Source organism: Cannabis sativa, chromosome 4, assembly GCF_029168945.1.
Source record: "Cannabis sativa cultivar Pink pepper isolate KNU-18-1 chromosome 4, ASM2916894v1, whole genome shotgun sequence".
NCBI classification, from domain to species: Eukaryota; Viridiplantae; Streptophyta; class Magnoliopsida; order Rosales; family Cannabaceae; genus Cannabis; species Cannabis sativa.
In genome coordinates, this window is record NC_083604.1 from 41313555 (window position 1) to 41337578 (window position 24024).

Consider the following 24024-nt stretch of genomic DNA (forward strand, 5'->3'; position numbering starts at 1 on the left):
ATTCTAGATGAAGAAGCACGTACTCTTCTGTTGTCTGTTTTTCCATTTTTTTTAAATAAAACCTTTGAAAACACTGCATTTGGAAGTCAATTTTGTTGTGAATTTGGGCTAGTAGCAATTTGCTTCAGACGATTTGCCCTTTTTCGATCCAAAAATATAGAATTCGGTAAACCAGTTAAACAACTATCGGATTCCGTTCCAATTTTATTAAAATTATTAAGTTAATTATTGCTAAAAACTTGAATATAAATATACTAAAATTGTAATTACTTTATAATACGATTTTTTGTTGAAGAGAGTTTGGAGTGTGGTAAAACCCTAGAGAACTGATGAAGGAAGGTTTTTTAATAATGAAGATTGACTCACGAAATGCCTCATCCCATTATCTAAAGGCTAAACAGGAATTTTAAAGTTATTTTAATACCAACACTGAGAAAGTATGAATGAAATACTTGAAACTCAGCTAAGCTCATTTTCCATCTGAGTTCTAAAATTGATAAAAGCATCATTGAAATTGGTATACTTAACCTTCGTTGGGGGAACCTCCCGAGCTACTATAGTATTAACAAATCTTTAGTTCCCACAGTACTATCCTACATGGAAAAACTTCACAAAAACTTAAAGAAATAGGAGCGAGCGTCCAGTCAGTTGAGGTAGAAGTTCGAAGGGTTCTATGGGTTTTTTGTTTTCAACTTCATTTGCAATGGGTGATATAGTTATATGGTTAAATGTGTAGAGAATGGGTTTAGGGGGGCCATAGTTCGAGGTTGGTGTGGCTGTAAATGTTGGTGGCTCACTGGTGATTGTCAAATTGGTAGGTAACATATTAGAATTTGAATCATTTGCTAAAGAAAATAAACAAGTCAATGGTGTTTAGAGAATCTTGCTCACTTCTCAAATTCAGTGGGGTACACTTGCAGGGGGTAATGGTAACTTATTCCCGAGTATACTCTTTATTTTTTTGTCTGTTTTTTCACGAGTATAATTGCTCGGATTTTGCCTAATGTGAAATGGTAATGGGGTTTTGCCTATTTTGGGACCTCTATAGATTGTTGAAAGTAAATTAATTTTTGCAGGAGATAATGGTAACTTGGGGTAGGTGATTTACACCTTTTGGAAACTAGAGGTATGATGGAGGGGTTTTGCCTATTTTGACAATTGAGTTTGAAAACTGAGAAAATATGGCTAAGAGTTAGATTAAAATTACCTTGTAGTTTTCTATCCAAGCTTTATGGGATGCACTGATAATATTTGTAGGGGAGAAGGATGTTAATGGGGAATATTTGGTGTCATTAGATCTTGTGTGTGTAATGGAAAGAAATGAATTGGAAGGATGCCTAACTAATGAATTGCCCTTGTGTACTAATTTGAAAGCAGATGTTCGTTCTCAATCCACCAAGATGTCAAATATTCTAACTGCATTGGAAGAAAATCAGAAGAGCATGATATGATTTTTTTTATTGCTTTTAAATAAATGTTCATTTATAGTTGATTAATAACATGCTCATACATTAATGAATAACATGTCACACATAGAAATCTCCCACAATTATATTATCATGCATCTCATAGTAGAAACATGATATATTAGGATTGTCCTATGTGTTTATATGTTTACCGTTTTTTTTAAACTGAAAAACATCTAAACTCGCTAGATTAATTTAGAATTAACTTGGTAATTAAAATTAACTTAACTTGGTAATTTAAAATTAACTTATTAATTTAAAATAGTTTTAAAAATTATAATAGAAAATTTATTTATAATTTAAGACTTTTATTATAAATAAATCTATCATAATTATTAAAATGATTAATTTGTATTATGGGAATTAATTAAATAAACATATTAACCTAAAATAGTGAGTGGGAGAAGGAGTACAAGTAAATGTAACCTACGAGTTTCATTATTGGTCAACACCCAAGAAGTATAAAACTGGCCTAGAGACGGCTTTGTATTCATCCCCTAAGGAAGGTATGCGTTTATATTATTGTTCAAAGTTGATCTTTTGACTAAGATAAGAAGTGATGTATCTTAGTGAAATACCAACCCTAAGGCAGTACTACTAAGTTAAGTCATGGAATATAAAATAATGGGTTACACTCACAAAGCGTAACTAAGATTTCATGTGGCTAGTTGTTAACTTGACCGAAAAAGGGTACTTTAAGTTTCAAAATAATGAAGATGAGAATTGTCTCATAGATTCAATGAAATTGACTTGATACCGACCCTAAGGCAGCGATCAATTGTCAAAGAATTTTATCGTGGAACAACTTAAATAATATTTAATGTATTTTAATTGTATGCGCTCATGCATCACATTTACAGTCATTCTGAAATGATATTTATTATTCAAGTATAATCATAATGTCACTTTATTTATTTCAGTCATGTCTACTATGTCAAATCCCCTTACTGTTTTACTAGTACTTAAAAAACTAAATGGTAAAAACTTTTTGAAATGGAAATCTAATTTGAATTCGATGCTGATTTGTGAGAACTACAAATTTATTCTAACTAAGGAATATCTTGGGAAGCCCGTTGCCAATGGTCCAAAAATATTTTGGGACAGCTATGATACTTGGATTCAATCCAAATGTATCATGTTGGTTAGCATGGATGATATTCTGCCTAAGATGTATGAAGAAATGGAGAATGTATCTCAAATAATGAATTCTCTGTAGGTCATGTTTGGGCAGCAGTCTAATAAAACAAGATATAATGCTACTCGTAGCTACATAAATTGTAAAATGAAGAAGGGTGTCCCATTAGAATTCATGTACTGCACATGATTGAGCTAATACATAAAGCAGAGACACACAAGACTATCATTGACGAAAAGACTCAAGTAAGTATGATCCTTCAGTCACTATCTCCTTGCTTCAATTGAGGACACCATGAACGAAGAGCTCAGATTAGAAAGAAAGAGAAAAATTAGAGTGACTCTATCTAATACCATGTGAGATACATGTGGATCTCATTGATTAAGAATCTCTTACCACAGGTTATATATAAACTATAGTTTGAAGCAAATTATTACAAATCTCATGTGTACAATAACCAATACAAATGCACAACCAACTTCTACAGCAGAAAACTATCTCTCTTGACATTTATTACGTTTAGTTTATCTATCATATCCACTTGTATGTCTAATGGTCTAGTCTAGAGCTTCAGAAAGAATTTCCCCATTCACCATTTGAGATCTAGTCAATTAGTAGTTCGGATATACCATGTTCTAAACTACTTGCACTACAATATTAAACCAAATTAAGTACACATTGTAAAAAAACTCCAAGCTGAAATTTCAATGTCACGTGTGACTTCTTCCACTTGTGTTCAATTAAATTATGCCTGAACTTTTTGTACACAAAACAAAGTCAATCAAATTTCGCATAGTAGTGTTCTTGTTGTTCACATTCTTAGGGTTATCTATATTCAACAATTTTTGAGTGCCTCCAACTTTTTACATTCATTCATGAGTTCCAGCTATAAGCATCTTCTACTTGGCTTTGAACAAAACCAGAGCACCAATTGATACAGCAGTTGTTTGCCTAAAGTGATACCTTAGTTAGGGAGAAACAAAATTAATCCCAAAATTAAGACATTAGTAAAATCACATTCAGTTCGTTACAGAAAAACATTTATACAAAACAGTACCTTCACACACAGTTGATATCTTACAATAATTTATTTTATGTGACGGACACCATAGATACAGTTTACATGAATACAATAAGCTATGTTCCCTCACAAAAATTGTTAACATAGCTATGCTTTACACTAAACGAAACTAAGAAGAGCAATAACAAAGAAAAAGAAAATAACACAAATACAATGCCACGCATGTCAAAACTAGATGACTCATAATTCATTATGACCTTCCTTTTCCTTCAAAAAGACTTCAATTTGTTCGAGTGCCTGGCAAATATTAAAGAAAGCAAATTTAGAAGGCACAGATCATTCCACAAAAGATATCTTATTTTTTTCATTCGCAAAGGATAAAGAGAATGAACAAACGCAACAAATAAAACAACTCAGGAATGAGAAAGAGACCTCAATTGCAATAACAGTGGGTGTGAGATTAGATACATCTCTTTCACCTAATTTGGCTGCAATATCTGTGCAATAGAAAAACTAGTTATTAGCACATTAAAATGTTAGAACATCATTCTAATGCAGTAATACCAAGGTAAATCCAATACTCCATTCTGACATTTCAATTTTTTTATACTAATTAATTAAACTTTTTACTTTTGTGGATCTTTCTAGTATAAAAATACCAGTAAGAATGGCAAGCATATGAAAAAGCAAACCCTTAAATGACTTACTTTCCAAAGAAACTCTTGCATTGGCATTTGCATATGATTCACCCCTCAGTTCAAAAAGACTAGACAAGCGCATGAAAGTCTGAAAGGACACCGAATTCGAAGTCGTGAGAAAACTATTTTGCGTGGCCAATTATGATCCCTAGCATTTCATGCAATTCCTAATTCTTCAGAGGAACATGAAGGAAGAAAAAAAATCCTTCTTAACTGTACCTTGGAGTAAATATCGCCTGATTCATTAGGCAGAAGGGGACGTGAACCAGTTCCAACAGCAGAAATTCTTTGAGCCAATGCGTCCAAAGGCACATCCAGCCAAACAGTAATACCTTTCTGCATATATTTCCTGATACACCAAAATAATAATGAGTTAATTTATTACTCAGTAAGATGAGTAACTGAGATCAACTACACTAACAAAAGAGGAAAATAAATTTCTACAACATACCAGTTGATATTACGAACAACTGCACCTCCACCAGTAGAAACAACAACACAGCGCATTAATGAGAGCTGACGCAGTACTTCCGTCTATAAGCAAGTAAAATTAAAAATCATGGACACATAATACACATCTCTGAATTCAAAAGTAAATTTGGGTGGTGACTAATTTTGTCAACAAAAATTATTATTGTGCTTCGACAAAAATTAATCAATCTAGTAGTCAATAGGCAAATGAAAGTTTTTAAGATAAACAGCCAAATAGAATAAAGCACACATCAATTTTATCACAATAATCTACATTTATGGGCACATAAAATGGTTATTACCAGGAATTTATTACTCTAAAATCAAAAAAGTCCATGAAGAACTTGTAGAAAATACATTACAAACTTAAGAATTATATCTGAAGAGTAAATGGAAACAGTTTGCAACTAACTAACCTCCTTATCTCTGAAGAAGCCCTCTCCATGGAGCTTAAAAATTTCGGCCACCGAAATTCCATCAGCTTCCTGCTCTATCAAAGTGTCGCTGGGGCATTAAGAAAGACAACAGAAACAGAACATTCAGCATAAAGTAATATGTACTGGATGTTAGACAAAAGCAGTAGAAAAGAAATATGCAAACATGCAAAGACAAGTTCAACCAAATTTCACAATTGAATCTCAGAAATTCAATGGGCAAAAAATTTCTAAGATTTCTCAAGGTCATAGTCTCACAAATACCACGCTAGCTTTTCTGAAGAAATTTTATTAGCAGTTCAATGCAATTAAAATTTGTTGCTCAAACACTGATTAAGCTTTAAAATGAACCTTAGGAGTAAAGATATATATAGCAAACAAGTAAAAATTGAAAATCTAATGATCTAATTGGAATGTGATGATTTTGCAGTGATAAGCTTACTAAGGTCAAAATACAAACCAATCGGAAAATGAATATCCAAGCGCTTGTGACAAAATCTTTCCTACAGTTGTTTTCCCAGAGCCCATCATTCCTACATTTGACAAATCACAATTTTTATCAAACAACAATGACTACTAAATAACCTTCTCGGAGAGAAAAAATTGAGAGAAACTCACCGACTAAATATATACAGCGCCCCTCTAAATATGGCTTAATCTTTTCTGACTTAACCTGCAATAGTTTCAATTACACTTAAGTAAGCCAAATCAAATGCCAAATGTCATTTGTCAAAAGCTGTTTATGATGAGAAACAAAACATCTACCTCTTCTTCTTTAAATAAAATTTTAATAAATAAATAAACAAAATAGTGAACTTATGTTATAGAACAAAATAACAAAAGTATATCCTTCAATATAAATTACTAAAAGAAACAAAAGTGGTCGCATCGACAGTTTCCATGACCCAAATAAACTAAATAGGGTACCTTTAAAAGTAGAGATTCATCAAATGGAGCCTGATTGTTTCCAGATTCCACAACTGAACCTATAACAAGCAAGATTCAAGCATTAATTCAATAAAGTTATACACATTATTTAAGAAGTAATATCTTTGCGTGGATGTGTGGTAGGGTATAATAGCATTTACTTAACAAACACTATCTGCAAAATTATCATTATCAAATGATTTGGAAACTATTCTCAAATAGATTATCACTCCACTAAATCTTCTTTAAGCGGCCAGTTAGGTAATCTAAAGGAATACAAATTGGTTGGGAGGACAATTTCGTGTTGAAGAAGCTGCTTCCTTAACCAGAAGGTAAACACATGGAGAGGACACCCAAGTAGCCTCAGAAAAATTACTGACAAAACAAGTAACAGAAAGAGGAAGGAGAGAGTGGGAAGATTATAAAATATTACTTGCAAAACAGATGGTCTCAAACACAAAGGAGACCCAACTTAACAATAAGAAGGGTCGGGTGGTAAATCCCCCTAATTTCACGGATTCCTAAAAGCTTATTTAAACCTATTAGCCTTTTCCAGTATGAAGTCTCAAGTATGACTATTAACTACGCCTAATTATTCAATATGATAATATTATATTCAGAAATAAACAACCAATCTACATCAGGTGTTGAAAGGAGCTGTTTATGACAAAAACAAGACACTGCATAGGTTGCAGAATGACGATAAGGATAGACAATCTCCATTATGACAGGTTGACCCCACAGTTGACGAAACTATGTTCATGTTTGCTAAACCTAGTGGATTGTAACAAGAACAAAAATAAGAAAAGTATTTTTCTTATTCATATTCTTTACATGCTATTCCCTATAACAGCACCGTGAAAATAAAAATTCAAATCATTATTTCACGCAATTCGAACGATTTGGTTTGGAAGCATCCAAAATAAGTATATGTAGAAAATAAATTAGGGAAAACAAAACTGAAATCAAATCTGTCACAAATTAAAGGATTTCATAGCCAACAGAGAGAAAGAATGACTTGTAAACTACCTGGAACGCTCTTGTAAGAGCATGAAACTTCCATATCCACATTTCTACGCCGATTCGAAGCTCCGTTAGCCGGAAATCGAGCTGAAACAAGCACCGGAAACCTTTTCCGGTCCTTCAGCGTCTGAGAAACAGGGAACGACCTGCCTGGTCTATTCGTAACCTTGTCGGAGTAAATCCAGTTGGTAAATTGTACCGTTTGTGGTACTAGAGCCTCCATTCTCACCTTAATCGGAAAAATACTTGCAATAATTTACAGCCAAATCCTGTTTTTCGCCTTCCTTCTCTTTATTCTAGTAAAAAAGAAGATAGCCTTTATATGTAGATACTAAGATAAATTTTATGGGTTCAAAAGATTCAGAATAACAGAACTTTCTTTCAGATTCTGAGAAACATGCAAGCATTAACCAAAGAAAAAGAATTGAAATGACAAAAATCTAAATTCCAGATTACGTTTACTAATACAAAATTTGTGTGGAGAAACATACCTCAGAATGAGAGGAGGATAGAAAGAGAACAATAAAGAAAATGTAATTGTTTTTTTTTTTGTTTTTTGAAGGAAAGACTATAAATTTATGGTCTTCTCTTAAGTATTTATAAATCTAATATAGTACACTTATGCTTCTATTGTACTGTTGTGCTTCGTAATGCGATTGTGATTACTGATTAGGTGAAATATTATAGTTGAAACAATAATTATTGCTGAGTGATGATACGTGAACAAACAAAATACACACAAGTAAAAAAAAATTAATTAATCATATAATAATAAAATAAATAAATAAATAAACGTGATGAATGGTATTGGAATTTAAAAATATAATAATAAAAAAAAAAGTAGTAAATGGTGGTGGGGAAACAAATCCACCAACTACCGAGTGTCCAATTGGATTGGTAGGTAGAGTTTATGGTGGCTGGAGTAGATGTTATGGGTCAGAGGTTTTTTCGTCATTTTAAATATAAACTTTGAATTGAATATCCAAAAAGTTTTCCTCATTTAATTGGAATAAATTAATGAATAATAAAATTGTTTGGAAATAAAATCTATATATCTATGTATGTGTATTGGTATGCTAAATTTTATGCTAAATATATTTAATTAATGTAAGTAATATTGTTAATAATTAAAAGTAAAAATTTTTTCATATATAACTATATTTAGGTCAGAATTTATTTTTTTATTATCATATAACCAAATAAACAAAATTAGGAAAACTAAAGTTTTTTTTTCAAAAATACGACACGGAGACTTCTTCTTCTCCAAAAGAACTTCTCCTTCTTGCAGAGCAAAATAGTGAGTTTCTCTCCATCGTCAACAACGCTTATTAAGGGGTGGAGATCTGGAATCATCAACCACAGATGATGTAGAAACTATTTTGCGATCTCCATGAACGCCGGCGAAGAACTTTGGGCTGATCTCCATTAACGCCGGCAAGAAGTTTTGCTTAGATGTTCTACCATGGCAACGAGATCACTGTAGGGAGATATCCATGAAGCCAATGAGAAAGAATCAACAATCTAGGGGGAGATCTAGTGGAATCAACGAATATCATGCGATTGAGAGGTCTTCTTGAATTTTTATACCCACACGTTTTGGGTTTTCTTTCAAAAAGAAGATCTAATTTTTATGTAGTTTTGGAAAAAAAAAATTGATGTTGTTTAGTGTATTTTTTTCAATTATTTTGTTAATTATTTGTTGTTGTTTGGTTGATTTACATATATTTTCAGTATTTTTATAATTTTCGAAAATCTGGAAGGAAACTACTACATTGAATTTCTGGAAAATATAATAAGAACAATGAGTATGTGTTAAAATTTTAATACAAAAATATGTTGCTTTCACGTTGTTTTTAAGTTTCATTTACGTTGTTTTTTTACCATTCTAAAAATAAAAGTAAAATGTACAAGCGACAGAATAACAACACAAATATAACAATGAATGTGACAGGAAGATATTGCAAATATGAAGAAAATTTACAAATACTCGTGCAATAACAACACCACTAATTGATTTTGAGTTGTTTTGTGTGTTTGCTATAATTATTTGTTCATCAATTGATATTATTCTGGTTGAAAATAACAAAAATAAAAACTACACAATATCTGCAAAAGAATAATTAAATTATTTTCATGTTATTGTGAAGTTTCTTTGTTTTTGCAACATCTTATTTCAACTTGAAAATATTATATAATATCAAGTTGTTTTCATGTTGTTGTAAAGTTTGTTATGAATTGTTCATACACTACACTAGTTGTTTAACAATTAAAAGAATATGGTTTTACATGTTAAAACAAAAATTTATCTTTATCTCTTACATCCAAACATGAAAAATAATAAGAGAACATTATGTTGATTTTGAATCAAGTATGGGTATTGATAGAAAGAGATTGTAAATATGAAAAAAAAAAATTACTTATATTTAGTTGTAACATTGTTTGTTGTTTTACGGTTGTTTTAAAGTTGTAAACACGTTGTTTAATTTCATTATTTTTTGAACATGTTACTTTCACGTTGTTTGTACACTTTTAATTTCAGTTGTTAAAATTTGTAGATTTCTTATATTATCAGTTGTTTTTATGATTTTTTATATCGTTATTAAATAGTTGTTAATAGTTAAAAACAATTACTATCAACTATTGTCTTTTTTTTCAAAAAAAAAAAATATAATTATACAAATACTTGATGTATAAATTAAAAATATAATAATTGTTGTTTCTTAATGTAGTAAAAGATATAAACAATTAAAAAGAAATTATAATATTCAATATCTCGTACAAGATATATATAAAGTTAACTAGAGAAAATTTAAAAAAAAATATATAAAAGTAAAGTTTCTTAAAAAAAAAAATGTCGCTCTTCAGCATATACAACCAAAACGAAACACACTTCTCAATCGTTAATTCATGCACAGTAACTCCAACCTTCTTGAAAGACTTTGGAACATTTTCTTGTACACTTTTGATGTATGCCACTAACTTCATTCTGATCAATTTTGAAGTTTATCATCACTAAAAATCAAGTCTTGTAGCAAGTAAAACAACATCAAAACAACATTAAACAAACTATAAAACAACTTGCTACTATAAAATATATATATTTTTTTCAAATGAATGAACTATAGCCAGAGAACATTTCAAACAATACAAATAAAAAAAAAACAAATTATAAACCTTGACAATATTTTTCTTTGGAAGCTTCAACTTATCAACAACATCAGATGTCTTATCACCCACCTGAAAATATAATGATGACAAAATTAATAAAGCAATGAAACGATTAATAGCTATACAAAACTGTAAATATATCATGTACTGAACAATATAAAAATAACAATATAACAACTAAAAAATAAAAAAAAATGTAAAACTTAATAAATATGCAACTAAAATAACTCTAAATTAAAATTCAAATACAACTGATAAATGTAAGACCTAACCCAATGATCTAATTTTTTTTTTAAAAAAAAAAAAATTAAGAACCCTAGAATAAGAACCGTATAATAACTAAATTAAAACTAAAAAACAACTAATTAGAAACTGAAAAAGTGATAGACATAAACTATTTAAGGTTGAAAAATTCTTCTAACTTAATACATAAAAAAAAAATAAAACATAACAAAACAGGTCTTTGAAACCAAAAAAAGATAACCAAAACTAATACATTAATCTTTTAATTTGCAATCTCGTCATCATTATCTCGCTTTTTGCTCTGAAAGCCTCTTCAATGGATAACTTGGTGAAATAACAACAACAAAATAAATTAAAAGATGAAACAACTATAAAACAACTTATACACAACGTTAAATCACCTTAGTTATTTAAAGTCTTTAGATAAATCTCTGATTCATAAAATTATAAAACTTAGAAAAATAACTTTGCCAGCTTGTGAGATAAATGGACAACAATAAGCATTAAATTTTGAAGTTGAGATCATTTGAAAAAAAAATTAAAATCAAATCCAAAGAAAATTATTGAATAATAAAACTCTAAATTTGAGTTTTATACCTAACATTTAGATTTGAGCTTCGCCAATAAAAATAAATTAACTGAAAATGCAGCAGCAACAACAACAATTAACAACAATAACAATAGCAGCAATATAAATAAAAAGATGAAAACAACTATAAAACAACTTATAAACAACAATAAATCAACATATTTATTTAAGATCTGAAGATAAAATTACTAATTCATTAAATTCAGTTCTACAAAATAAAAACAATAATAATATCATAAAGAAACTTAACTTAAAGATGAAAAAAATAGCACAATTGAAGATGCCCTATTTCTTTAGGCTAATAAAAAATATTAACTATGTTAGGCATTTTGTCAAACACATGGAAGGTATGACCTTATATACATATAAATAAAAAAACTCAACTTACAGAAGAAGAAAAAATTTCACAAAATTTGTGGGCAAATGGGTAGAATCAACAATAAAGAATCACACTACAACAATATTCTTATAAAACTTTTAAATTAAAATTTTTATATTGATGTAATTTGAAAAGAAAAAAGAAGAAGAAGAAGGAGAAGGAGAAGAAGAAGAAAAGAATAACTTACAAATCAGAGCTTGAAACTATATTAATAGTAGCAAAAAGAAGTTTGAAAGAGATGGAGATAATTTGACCAAGAGATGAAGAAACTCAAAGAGTGTCTCTTTCTCCTTAGACTGCGCCATAGGAAGGTTAAGAAGAAGTTCTGCATGGCAAGAAGGGCTGTAGATGGGAGGAATGGAGACGGGAGGAATGGAGACAAGAGGGGCTGGAAGTGAGATGGAAGGGTAGAGATGGCTACCACTCTAAATAAATATATGTGAATAGAGGAAGAAGAAAAGAAAAATAACACTTTCCGTATAATTGTAATTAGTAAACTTTATAATAGTATTAGAGAAAATTTTAAAATGTAAAAATGTAAAAAAAAGAGAAAGCAAATATAAATGTCAAATATTGGTAAAAAAAGTCACTTAGTGTAAAAATTCCTTAAAAGTAAATACTGAATATATGAATATTTAAGAAATTTTGATAATTTAATTGTAATTTGCTTTTAAATTAATTCAAAAATTAATGTTAAAAAAAAGCATATATAATTTAAATTTGAGTCAAATAAAAAAATATTAAAATTTAATCTCTAAATTGTTGATAGGTGAAAATAACGCATGTCTAAAAATTGTAGGAAAAAAAAAATAAGAATACTCTTAATGGTTGGGTTTTAATTTTCTTTTGCTTCGACAGAGATAACAGTGTAATATTTGTATTTTGAATTTGCACTTTTCATTTTAATTGGGTCTGCATATAATTGAATTATTCATTTTTCTGTGGATAATTTGTATATGATAGTATCGACAAAGTTGCGGTATTCCTGTGAAAAGCTATTATTTTTCATGTAAGATGATAAGATATAGTGTAAATAATTAATTTAATAAATACAATCTACTTATGATAGTCAAGTACATTTATTTTAGGGCTTTTTTCGTAAATGTACAATAAAAATAATATAATTACAAAAAATGTGCAAAAAAAAATTATTGTAAAAACTTATACATTTTGAAAACTTTTTACATGAAATCATACATTTTAATCATTAAATAATAAAATATGTTTAATAAAACTCAAAATAAACAATTTCGTAAAATTAATTAAACAGTTTTATAAAAATAAACAAGTTAAATATTTTTTTTATTAAAAGATAAATATTTATTATCTATTTTTAGTATGAATTATTATAATTTAATAAGATTTTTTTAATAAAATACAATATCAAAATTATAAACATTAATTTATATAAATATAAATCAATACTTAAAATTACTAAAAATAAACATGACACATAGAGTGATATAATAAAATATGTGAATATTATTATTTTGTTTATTAAATTAGTATGTTTAATAAATAGAAAACAAAATAAACATATGTATACAAAGTATTTTATATTATTAAGTATGTTTATTATAATTGTAAACATAAAAATAGACATAACCAATTTATACTATACTAAAATAAGTATATTTTCTTTCTATTGTTCTGTATATTGATTATTTTCTAATAAGTTAGTGAACGAATTTTCTATTGAAGTATAATTCTTACATCAAAAAATAAATAAACAAACATAACTTTATAAACTCCAATAATTATTTAATTAGAAAAAATAAACATGACACAATAACAAAGAAAAAAATAAAGATAAATTTTTTTTATATATATTATTTATTTTCTAAAAAATAAACATAATACACATAGAGTGATATAATAAACCTATGTGAATATTATTATTTTGTTTATTAAATTAGTATATTTAATTAATAGAAAATAAAATAAACACACATATAAAATGTTTTATATTATTGGTATGTTTATTATAATTGTAAACATAAAAATAAACATAGCCAATATTATTATATATATAATAATCAATAATTATTACCATATATATTATAAAAAAAATTGAAATAAAGTTTTTAATTATATATAAAAATGTATGAGAAAATGATAAAAAGTTTTGTTGCACATATTTTGTAATTAATTAAAATAATGTATACAAAATTGTAAAATGCCCTTTATTTTTTTATTTAAACTACACTTGTGTAGTAAAGTACATTATTTGAGCAGCAATACATGAAAATATTTTTCCCGCGATATATGCGAACATCACAGTATCTAGGATTTTTGTAGTGTCATCAATTTCAGCATATGATATAGCACTGAAAAATAGATAATAAAAATGTTAGTATTAATTTTAATTTAATTTTTATTACTATAACATTCTATATATTTTAATTTACCCTGGTGTGAGAAATCATTCATGTTCACGTGTTGATTTATCACATCTAAATTTTTTCTTACGATTGTTTAATTCAATCTTTTTATGAAATGCCTCACATGACATGTAATAAAAATATTGGGCGTGATCAGTTATTTTTATTGTTGTTTCAATCCAAAAGTATTTTTTCTACATCCAAGTCAAATTAGGGTTGTACATCAGTAGGTTTGGGCAGTTTATCCTATATATTTTCTAACCCAATCTAAAGTTCGAGTTGCTAAAATTTAAGTGCAACTTGCCCAATTTTTTTTAAAAAAAAAAGTCTATAAACCGACCAACGGTTTGGGCGGTTTGGTCGGGTTAACCCGGCCAAACTTTTTTTTTTTTTTAGTTTCAAAGTCAAAGTCAATAAAAATTAAAAAGATAAATTAAAAATATTAGATTCCACCAAAGCACAACACAATATATATGACTTTGAAACCAATAATTAAGTATATAACTTTATATTATTATATATTTAATCATTTATGTTATATATAATAAAAGCTAAAAAGTAAAAAAAAAAAAAATCCAAAGTCGAGTTGGTCGGGTTATTCGATTTAATTGGGCGGGTTGGACCTATTTTCAACTTGCCCAATTAACAGATTGGACAGTGTTGGTTCAGATTCACTTATTTATCCTTAAGTTGTATAACACCACTCACAGGGTTTGACAAATATACCCTTACATCAGATACAACAAATATCAAGACTAAAGAACATAAAGACAAGCATAAAGACAAGCATAACCGAAACAAGCATTACAAATATTACTCTAGGGCTCTGCCCTAGATAAGAATCACAGATCAGTATAAAAGGAAGTATTTTTCTCAGATACAACAAGCAATAATATACAGAGCAAAATAAGAGATACAAGCAGTAATAAAAAGTCACAGCGAACAACAACAGAAAATAACAACAGAGAAAAGAGAGCCTTTTGGCTGTGAGTTGTCATCTTCATGTGCGCTCCTCCTAGAGTGTTCATGTAATAGAAAAGAGAGTTTTGTTAGTATCAAAAGTGAGAAAAACAGAGAGAAATATAAAGTTGTAAATCAAAGATTGTAACCTATTTTTGAGATGAATGGATTCAAGCTTTGAGGGCTTGACGGAGAAGTAGCCGGTTGTTTTGGGCGAACTCCGAGATCAAAGTTTTGGTGTCATCTACTTTAATCACTGTTTGCATTCTCTCATCTCACTCTCATTATTTTCTGGTATTTGTATTTGTGTATGTGTTTATGTTCTTGAGTTTGTATTTTCGGGTTGTGTTAAAGTTTTGGCCGAAGTTAAAGGGGTTTTTTCTGGGTTCGGGTTTGAGTGAGTGGAGCCATGAGTGAGTGAGTTTTTTTTGGGTTGTTCTTGTCTCGGGTTGTAGCTGCAAAGAAAGGAAAGAAAATATTAGAATAACCCATAAAACTCTTGCTGCCATTAAAATAGAAAAGAAAAAGCTTTAAGAAATCAAAATCCTAGAAAACCATAGAACAAGCTTGTTGTAAGAAGAAGAGGAAAAGATAGAAAACCTTACCATTTCGTTTCTGCCATTTGAAGAGAAAAAGGAGAAGCTTGAAGAAACCCTAAGTTCGGCTGAAAAGAAGAGAAGATAAAAGAACCCATTAGAACCCCATAACCTTAGCTTTCATTTGTGTTGAAGAGAAGAAGAAGAGAAGAAATAAAACCCTAACCCTAGAATTTTTCTTACTGCTGCCGTTAGAGAGAAAGAAAAGAAAATTTGAATTCTTTTGGAAAGAATATTGTGGCTGCCGTGTATGAAGGAATTTAGGGTTAGAAGATAGATACCTTATACAGTAGAACCTCTATCCAAGTATACACTTGGGACCAAGTAAATTATATTCTAATTGGGAGGTTATAACTAAATAGAGTTACACTAAAAAAAAAATTTAAAAACTAAAAAAATATCAATGTAACAATAATAACAATAAATAATCATTAATACTATATCATAATAGAAATATTTTAGACTAAATATAATTTCATACATGTATTATAACTTAAAATAAAATTATTAATTTTACATAAATAAATTTACAAAATACATGTAAATATTTTATTAAGATGTAATTATTCTTATATAGAGGTATACTTTGTTAATACGGGACTTAGAAAATGTATAACTAATTACAATTTAGAGGTTATTCTTATTTATAACTGGCCCAAATCGGGACTTGATTTTTTTATAACAAATTAGAGGTTATTCTTGAATAGAGTATTCTTAAATAGAGGTTCTACTGTATATATATATAAGGGTTTCTTGTATCTTTAAGGTGGATATTGGTTTCTTCTTGGGCTGCTCTTACTGAGCCGAAAATTGTGTGAAAAGTGAGTCTTATTTGACTCTTTCTTTATTACTTTGACCGAACTATACAAAGAAAGAAAAGGGTGCAAGTGTTTGATCGGAGAGAGAAAGGTTCTCTTGGGCTGAAGCTTAGTGGGCCGAACCTTTTGTGTTTGGGCTGAAACAAAGATTGCAAAATTGTATTAGTTTATAAAATTGACACTATTATTTTGTGAACACATAAAATAATAAATTTTAGAAAAATACCAATTTGCATATAATATTAATTTTGCTTCTTAAAGTGTGTTGGTTAGAACAATAATTTCCAACAGTGGTATCAGAGCCAAGTTATTTCCACAAAGAGATTCAAAATAATACAATCAAGAAGCAAGTTTGAAAGACATTGAAAATCAAGAACACAAGGATGTGTTGGGTTTTGTGCCCTAAATAAAACCCATTACAATCTGATTAGTTATCAATTTAGAATTTTGAAGTGAATTATGATTACATGTATGTTACATGTTTATGGTTTAATATATACTTGATATATGCACAAAATCAGTTAAATCCAGAACATATAGTTATTCACAATTACATTATTGTCAGTACAATGGAATGTGATTGTGATTATATGATTCAAAAGATTTGGTCCCTGCTCATTAGTGTTTTGGATTTACACTGATGTGATAATCAACGATGAAGTATACTTACACTTGGAGTAAGTGTTATGTTCTTTCCAAAACATTGGCAAAGTATACTGGTTTCGAATGTATGGAGTATGCATTGGACTGGACCGATATTGAACTTGGTCAAAGATATTGTAAATTTACCGTTGTATCTTTCCAAGTCAATGTCAGAAGTTGATCTTAGATTAAGAGAATCTAAATCCTGATATGCTTAGGCTCAATCTCAGGAGTGCTATTCATGTTCTTTGATCTATTAGTTAAACCTACCTTTGGGTCAGGATAATACATATATTTTGGGAACATGATAGCATAACTGAATGGGAGTGCTGAACATAAATATGGAAATCTATAGCTTCTACTGGTGTATAGAAGTAAAGTGATGATTCCTTTTGAGCTTAGTTAAATAGAAGTAAATGGATGAGCTCTTGTTTCAGTGACTATTAGATCACTAAAACATCATTTACAGGTAACTAAGTGTTCAAAGGGGCAAAATACATTGAGGGGTGTAAACGGTAAATTGGTCCCATCTCGATGTAAATCATCTATATAGAGGATCTCTAAATCACATTAAGATTATAACAATGGTTAAATGAGATAGCATATTGATATCGTGAAACATATGATATGCTCTATATAAGTCTGAGAGTGCAATTCCAAGTTCTAAGAGTGGATTCAACAAGGAATTAATAAGTTAGGGATTTACTTGGTAAATCGGTTCAACTTATTGGAAGCTCAGCATATAGATCCATGGTCCCCATTCTAGTTGAGACTATACTGTTTGTAAGACTCTATAATTGATTTATGATTAATCAATTATAATTCTAAAAGTTAGACTATGTCTAATTTGTGAATTCTCACAGTTTAAGGATGAAATTGTAAATAAAAGGGTTTCTAGGTTTAATTATTAATTAAGAGACTTTGCATGTCTAAATTAATAATTATTTTAAATGGCAATATTATTTAATAATCTATTTTAGTTATTAAATAATTAGTTTTGGCATTTAAATGATTAGAATTAGAAAAATGGCATTTTTGGAGAAATAGAAATAAAATTGAGGAAACTGCAAAATCCATGTGAGGCCCATACACACCATGGCCGGCCATATGCTTGCATGTTTCCCAATTATTATTTTCAATTTAAATTGCCATATAATTGCTAATCAAAGCCTAGCCTAAATAGGAAAGTGGTGGATCACACTAAATAAGGCAGTTATTCAATTACATAGTAAAAGAGGAAACTGTTTATTGGGAAAGTTATGCTCTTCCCTTTTCCTATTTATAGCCGCCCCTCTCTCTACTCTTGGCATGCTTTTACAAGCTTTTTGCTATGCATTGTGTCACACGAAATCAAGAGAGAATTTCGAAATTCCTAGTGAGAGAGAAGTGCCCACACACATCACTCAGTACCTCATCATAGTTTGGAAGACTGTGAAGGATCACATCCAACTGAAGAACTTTCGGGCTCAGATCTTGATTATACTCTGCTACAGACAGGAATCAAAGGTTAGAGATCTGAGTGGAAGGAGACATTTAATTCCGCTGCCATCACTGTAAGTTATTCTTAACTTTTATGTGTTTAGTTCATCGTTTTAGAAGTTCAATATTAGGTTGTTAAATCAACATACTTGTGAGTAGATCTAAGTTTCTGGTAAAATATATTTCCAACAACTGGCACCAGAGCCATGGTAATTTATTTGCTTGCAAGAAATTTGGACTTAAAACGATTTGTTTGTGATTTGGATGGATTCATGATGTGTCATATTGATGTTTGATTGATGTTTGTGAATTCTGGGAAAAATAATTAATTGTCTGTATCTGGAATTATTTTTATTGGATAGTTTGGAAAATTCTAAGCAATTTACTTTTTTACAGAACTCGATTTCGATTTAATTTGAATTAGTTATGAATTTTTGAAAATCGGAAAAAATCGAGGTGGTGAGCACCTTCCCTACGCGCGCGGAAATCATGCGCAGGAGTGCTAGCGCCCAGTTTTCTGGGCTGTGTTGCATGCTGTCCGTACCACCTAGGAATGTCAATCTGGGCTATTTTCGCGGGTCGGGCCGGGCCCCCGGCCTGACGGGCCGACTGTGGCCCGAATTATTCGGGCTCTTCTCGGGCTTCTGGCCCGGCCCAGCCCGACCCGGCCCTGTATATATTATTTCGGGTCGGGCCCGGCCCGGCCCGGTTTCAAATATTAAAAAAAAACCTAAATCCCTAAAAAAAAATCTCAAATTCTAAACCTAAATCTCACGACTTCTTTCTCTCCGACGACCCAGTGTGAAGCCGTTGATCAAGTGTGAGGGAAATTGTGGGTTCTCGTGGGTCAATTGCTGCAGCTGAAACACCAATTGAATTGACCCAACTAAATTCACCAACAACATTCTGTGCGCTTTTCCAACTAAACCCCCAAATTTCTTCCCTTTTTTGAGCTGCTTAGCAGTATAATCTCTGGGTTTTGAGTTTCATTAAGGTGAGTCTTCTAGTTTAGTCTTTCTTCGATTAATTTGTTATATTGTGGAGTTGGGTCAGCTTGTATTTAATCAGTTTATGATTTTAATGTGATTGATTGTAACTTTGAATTGAAATTTGTAGTCTTTCGGTTTTTGAATTGAATGTGTTTGATAAAATGCCTGGGATGAACCCAATTGAGTGTTGTTACTGTTAAATTCCCCTTACACAAAACCCTTTGGTAAAGCTTAAATATTTATTATAATTTAGTTCATTTTTTAGTGGTCCCTTATATCATGATATCGAAACTGGGAAGTGAATAATATATGATAAAAATTTCATATAAGTACAGGAAGTGAATAATTTAGTGTATTCTGGTTGTAGATGAATGTTTGATTGAATTCTGTTTTAGTCATTTCATTCTCATCTGTGATAGAAAAAAAGTAGTTACTGTTACTATCTCCATTTTGATTTAGGTGTTATTGTTTATATTATTTGTATGCAGTCAAACTTATCAAGCAGGGTAAAATTTACACACCTATATAAAATTACAATGATGTAAGTGTTCGCTATTATTGTTAGAAGTTTTGAATGTTTGTGTTTTGTTACCTTGAACATACTTGGATTACAATGATTGAAATTCCATGATATGCCATAATGTAGATTCATTGCTTACTGGAGTTGAATATTTCTGCAGTCTTACTATTTTGATACATGATATGCTAATCGCTGATCTCCTAGAAAGATGCAGCTATTATTAGAGATAAACTTGTATGCTTTACTGATATTTAATACAACTGTGTTTGATTTTTTCTACCGTGCAACTTTTTGCAGATTAGTCAGTACCTTAGCTTACATGCTCGTTTTGGCATTCTCCCTAGTGAACTTCTTCAAGGAAAGGCTGCAGAGGTTTGTACTATTTTTCTCATTAACATGTATTTATTCACTCGTTGTCATCTATATATCTTGAGAAAGCTGTTCAGTTTTGAAACCGAATTTGCTTATTGATTGTTGTTCTTATTTCTTTTCATTTGTTTTAATATTTTCAGTTACAGGATTCAGCATCTGGGTACTCTCTAATTTTCATTTGTCCTCAAGGTACTCTCTAATTCATTTGCCCAACAACTTGGTGAATCTACATGTTTTGTTTAAGAATAAGACCATAGTGCTTTAGAACTATCAAATTTATAAAGATTTCACTGCAGAATTCACTGCATTCTGCCATTATGAACTAGCAAATGATGAAGTTGCCCATGATTCTTGTAGGAATGTCTTACCATACTCTGTTTTATATTTTTTTTATAGGCTTTGGCGTTTTGCAAGTGTTTGAAAAGAATTTGAGTCAAGTGGAAATTTCAATCTCGATTCATCAGAGGTATATATATATTTTTTTATAATTAAATTACATATAATTTTATAGAAGAGTTTGAATATCTTATATATTCATCTATAGTGAAGTAGGTTCTGCGAAATTTGTGTGCTGCGGTGATATGAGGATGATAAATTGTTTGTTATCTGATTATTTATAGTTAAAATTGACAGATGGTTAGGTTAATAAAATAGGAAAAATACTGCCCGATTTTTCGTAGATATGTTTATCATATTTTCAAAAGCAATTGCATGGATTAATTGATAGATATGAGAATATGGTGTTAATGTAGGTTAATATAGAATGTTTGGTCAAATCGATTCTAATTTTGAGGATGATGTTGATTTTGTGCCATCAACTACAAATGAAGTACAATCTGTTAGCAATACAGTAGATGAAACTCAGAATCAGAGAAAAAGAACTTCTCGTGCATGGGATCATTTCACACGGCAAAAAAATTGATGGAAAAATTAAAGCAGTTTGCAAGTATTGCGAGCGTAAGCTGGTGGGAGAAAGTTCTAGTGGGATTAGGCATTTAAATTCTCACGTGAAAACGTGTCCTGTAAGAAAGGCCCAACTTGCCGCCAATCCTAGTGCAACTGCAAGCCCTTCAGTTTCTTTTAATTTTGATCCTGATTTAGCAAGGACCAAATTGGCTCAAATGATCGTTAAGCACGAATATCCCTTGTCTATGGTTGAGCATAGCGGGTTTATAGAATATTCAAGCACTTTATGTCCCATGTTTCAAATGGTGTCAAGGAATACAATTAGGTCAGACATTATGAAAATGTATAAAACTGAGAAAGAAAAGTGCAGGCAAAATTTGGAAAAAAGTAGGAGCAGAATAGCCATAACCAGTGACATGTGGACTACAAATCATCAGAAGAGGGGATATATGGCTGTAAGAGCTCATTTTATTGATGATTCTTGGAACTTACACAGTCAAATATTGAGTTTTAAGTATGTTCCGTGTCCTCACGATGCTCCAGCACTACTTGAGGCCCTAAGATCTTGTCTTAATGATTGGAAAATAGAAGACAAGATCAGTACAGTGACTCTCGATAACTGTACTGCCAATGATTCCATGATTGATCTTTTGAAAGGACAATTTGAGCCTGACAGTTTTATTTTGAAGGGAAAGTTGCTACATGTGCGTTGTTGTTAGAGCTTTGACAGATTTGTTAGAGCTTCCTATCGAGTAGAGAATATGAAGTCTGAACTGGATTTTTATATTTAGAGGAGAACTTGATACCTAGGACTGAAGAGTCATTTGATATATGCAACTATTGGAAGGTGACGGGCCTCAAATACCCTTTGTTGAGTATGATTGCCAAGGATGTATTTGCTGTGCCTGTTAGCACTGTTGCTTCGGAATCTACATTCAGCACTGGTGGTAGGCACGTGAGTTCACATCGATCGAGACTTCATCCTTCTACATTAGAAGCATTAGTATGTACACAAAATTGGTTGAAGACTGACAAAAAAGGTAGATATTATTTAACAACTGTAAATATATATTTATATACATTTTTTCATTTCTTAATTAGAATTAATATTTATTTTATTTTTTTTAACAGCAACAGTGAATGATGAAGATAATGATGTTGGTCCAACAATGGTAATTAGTTAAGTTTTTGTAATTTATCAAATAAATTATTTATTTTTATTATTAATACTTTTTTCTGTTTTTATTTTTTTGCAGGAGCCTTACGTAGTTGATCTTGATGATTAGAAAGTATATTGTTCTTTTTAGTATATGAGTGAGGACATGGATGAGAACAAATTGTAGTGTTTAGTACTTATGGTTGCTAGTTATTATATTTGAGTTTATAGTTGGTAGTTATTATTGATGTATTAAATATTGTTAGTAACAAAAGTACAATCTCAAGCTTTCCTCTATTATGCATAATTGAATCACTCATTTATTCATTATAACAAAAATTCAATTATTCATTAAAAACCTTAGTTTCCAACCTTATCTATTATTAAAGTAAAATTGGAAAAAAAAAAATTACCATCACACCCTTATAATTCTCTTCATCTATATATCTATATAATTCTATTGTTAGGGATGGTGATGTGGCATCTTCTATGAGTTTTCTTTTCAATTTTCTATTTTTTTCCAATTTTCTCATTTATTTAGTTTTATCTCTCATTTTTTAGATTTAATTAGGGTTTTATTCTAACCGTTCATCTCTTTTGGTCTCAATTGTTAAGGCCTTAAAGCTATTAAGTGATACACTTTAATAATTATTATTAACACACAATAAAGATGATAATTATTATTAATTATATATCATCTTATTAATTATTATTGTAAAACCTATTCATGGACTCTAATTAATTCTTAGTAAAAACCGTTTATTAATAGTAATTCTTAATGAGCCAAAAGTATAACTGAATCTATTTAATATAATTATATTGTGTCTATTAGTTTCTTTACCGTAAGAGTTTATTATTATTATTATTATTATTATTATTATTATTATTATTATGCGTTTATGTGTTTCTATATTTAAAGCATATGCTCCTAAATTCTTACATCTATATTTATAAGAGATATCACATGCACTATTTGATATGAGGAAGGCTCATATGACTCTCACCTTTATGGGAAATGCCAAAGAATATTATATGGTAGGTGTAGATTTGAAAATTGTCTTTTAATAGAGTGTTTTGAATTTGCATTTATATTTGTGTTGGTCTTTTTCATTATTTTACGCATTTTTTTATTTTTCTTTTTGTATATTTATATCAGTTTTTTAATATCATATTGCTCTTTCACCCTTTTTTTCCCCTAATCTTTCCTATTCTCTCTGTGTAATTACACTGATGAAGCTGGAAAAAAAAATGATATGGTAGGTATTGCTGTGGATCATTGTTTTTGAACATAATGTTGTGAATTTGTATTGTGTTAGTCTTTTTTATTATTTTGCACATTTATTTATTTTTCTTATTGTATATATTTATAAGTTTGTCATATTTTATATCACTATTTCCACCCTCTCTTTATTCTTTATGTAATTATACTGATGAAGTTGGAAAGGAAATAATTAAGGAGATGTGTAAAATTATTATTTCATATATATATATATATATATAATTGTCTACTAATCAAATCTATATTATTATTATGTACAAACAGTATTTCTTCTTTCACAAATTTTTCGTATTTTATTATTTGATATTTGAGCTTAACCATCGTTTACCATATCTTCTTAAAAACTTAAAGAATGACAAACATGAGTGGTAA

At 29.8% G+C, this 24024-nt stretch overlaps 2 protein-coding genes across 2 annotated transcripts; one reads left to right on the forward strand and one right to left on the reverse strand.

Moving 5' to 3' along the window:
- Window positions 1–3585: 3585 nt before the first annotated feature.
- On the reverse strand, window positions 3586–7925 carry LOC115714261 (shikimate kinase, chloroplastic). The gene is made up of 11 exons (XM_030642893.2): window positions 7667–7925; window positions 7182–7471; window positions 6153–6211; window positions 5844–5898; window positions 5686–5758; window positions 5208–5295; window positions 4772–4854; window positions 4540–4669; window positions 4330–4408; window positions 4055–4119; window positions 3586–3919 (listed from the first exon to the last, which is right to left on the reverse strand). The coding sequence occupies exons 2-11, from the start codon at window positions 7396–7398 to the stop codon at window positions 3863–3865; spliced, it is 906 nt and encodes a 301-aa protein (XP_030498753.1). The 5' UTR covers window positions 7399–7471; window positions 7667–7925; the 3' UTR covers window positions 3586–3862.
- A 12782-nt stretch (window positions 7926–20707) lies between these two features.
- Window positions 20708–22673, forward strand: LOC133037214 (zinc finger BED domain-containing protein RICESLEEPER 2-like). The gene is made up of 2 exons (XM_061114093.1): window positions 20708–22257; window positions 22349–22673. Exon 1 carries the CDS (start codon window positions 21166–21168, stop codon window positions 21934–21936), a length of 771 nt encoding a protein of 256 aa, XP_060970076.1. The 5' UTR covers window positions 20708–21165; the 3' UTR covers window positions 21937–22257; window positions 22349–22673.
- Window positions 22674–24024: the final 1351 nt, after the last annotated feature.

Excerpts from the sequence above, each read along its gene's own strand:
- LOC115714261 (XM_030642893.2), bottom strand. The coding sequence starts at position 7,398 with ATGGAGGCTCTAGTACCACAAACGGTACAATTTACCAACTGGATTTAC. Across the intron at positions 6,212-7,181 it reads CTCTTACAAGAGCGTTCCAG|GTTCAGTTGTGGAATCTGGA; the intron begins GTAGTTTACAAG and ends TGCTTGTTATAG. Across the intron at positions 4,670-4,771 it reads GTTGTTCGTAATATCAACTG|GAAATATATGCAGAAAGGTA; the intron begins GTATGTTGTAGA and ends TTGGTGTATCAG.
- LOC133037214 (XM_061114093.1), top strand. The coding sequence starts at position 21,166 with ATGAAACTCAGAATCAGAGAAAAAGAACTTCTCGTGCATGGGATCATT.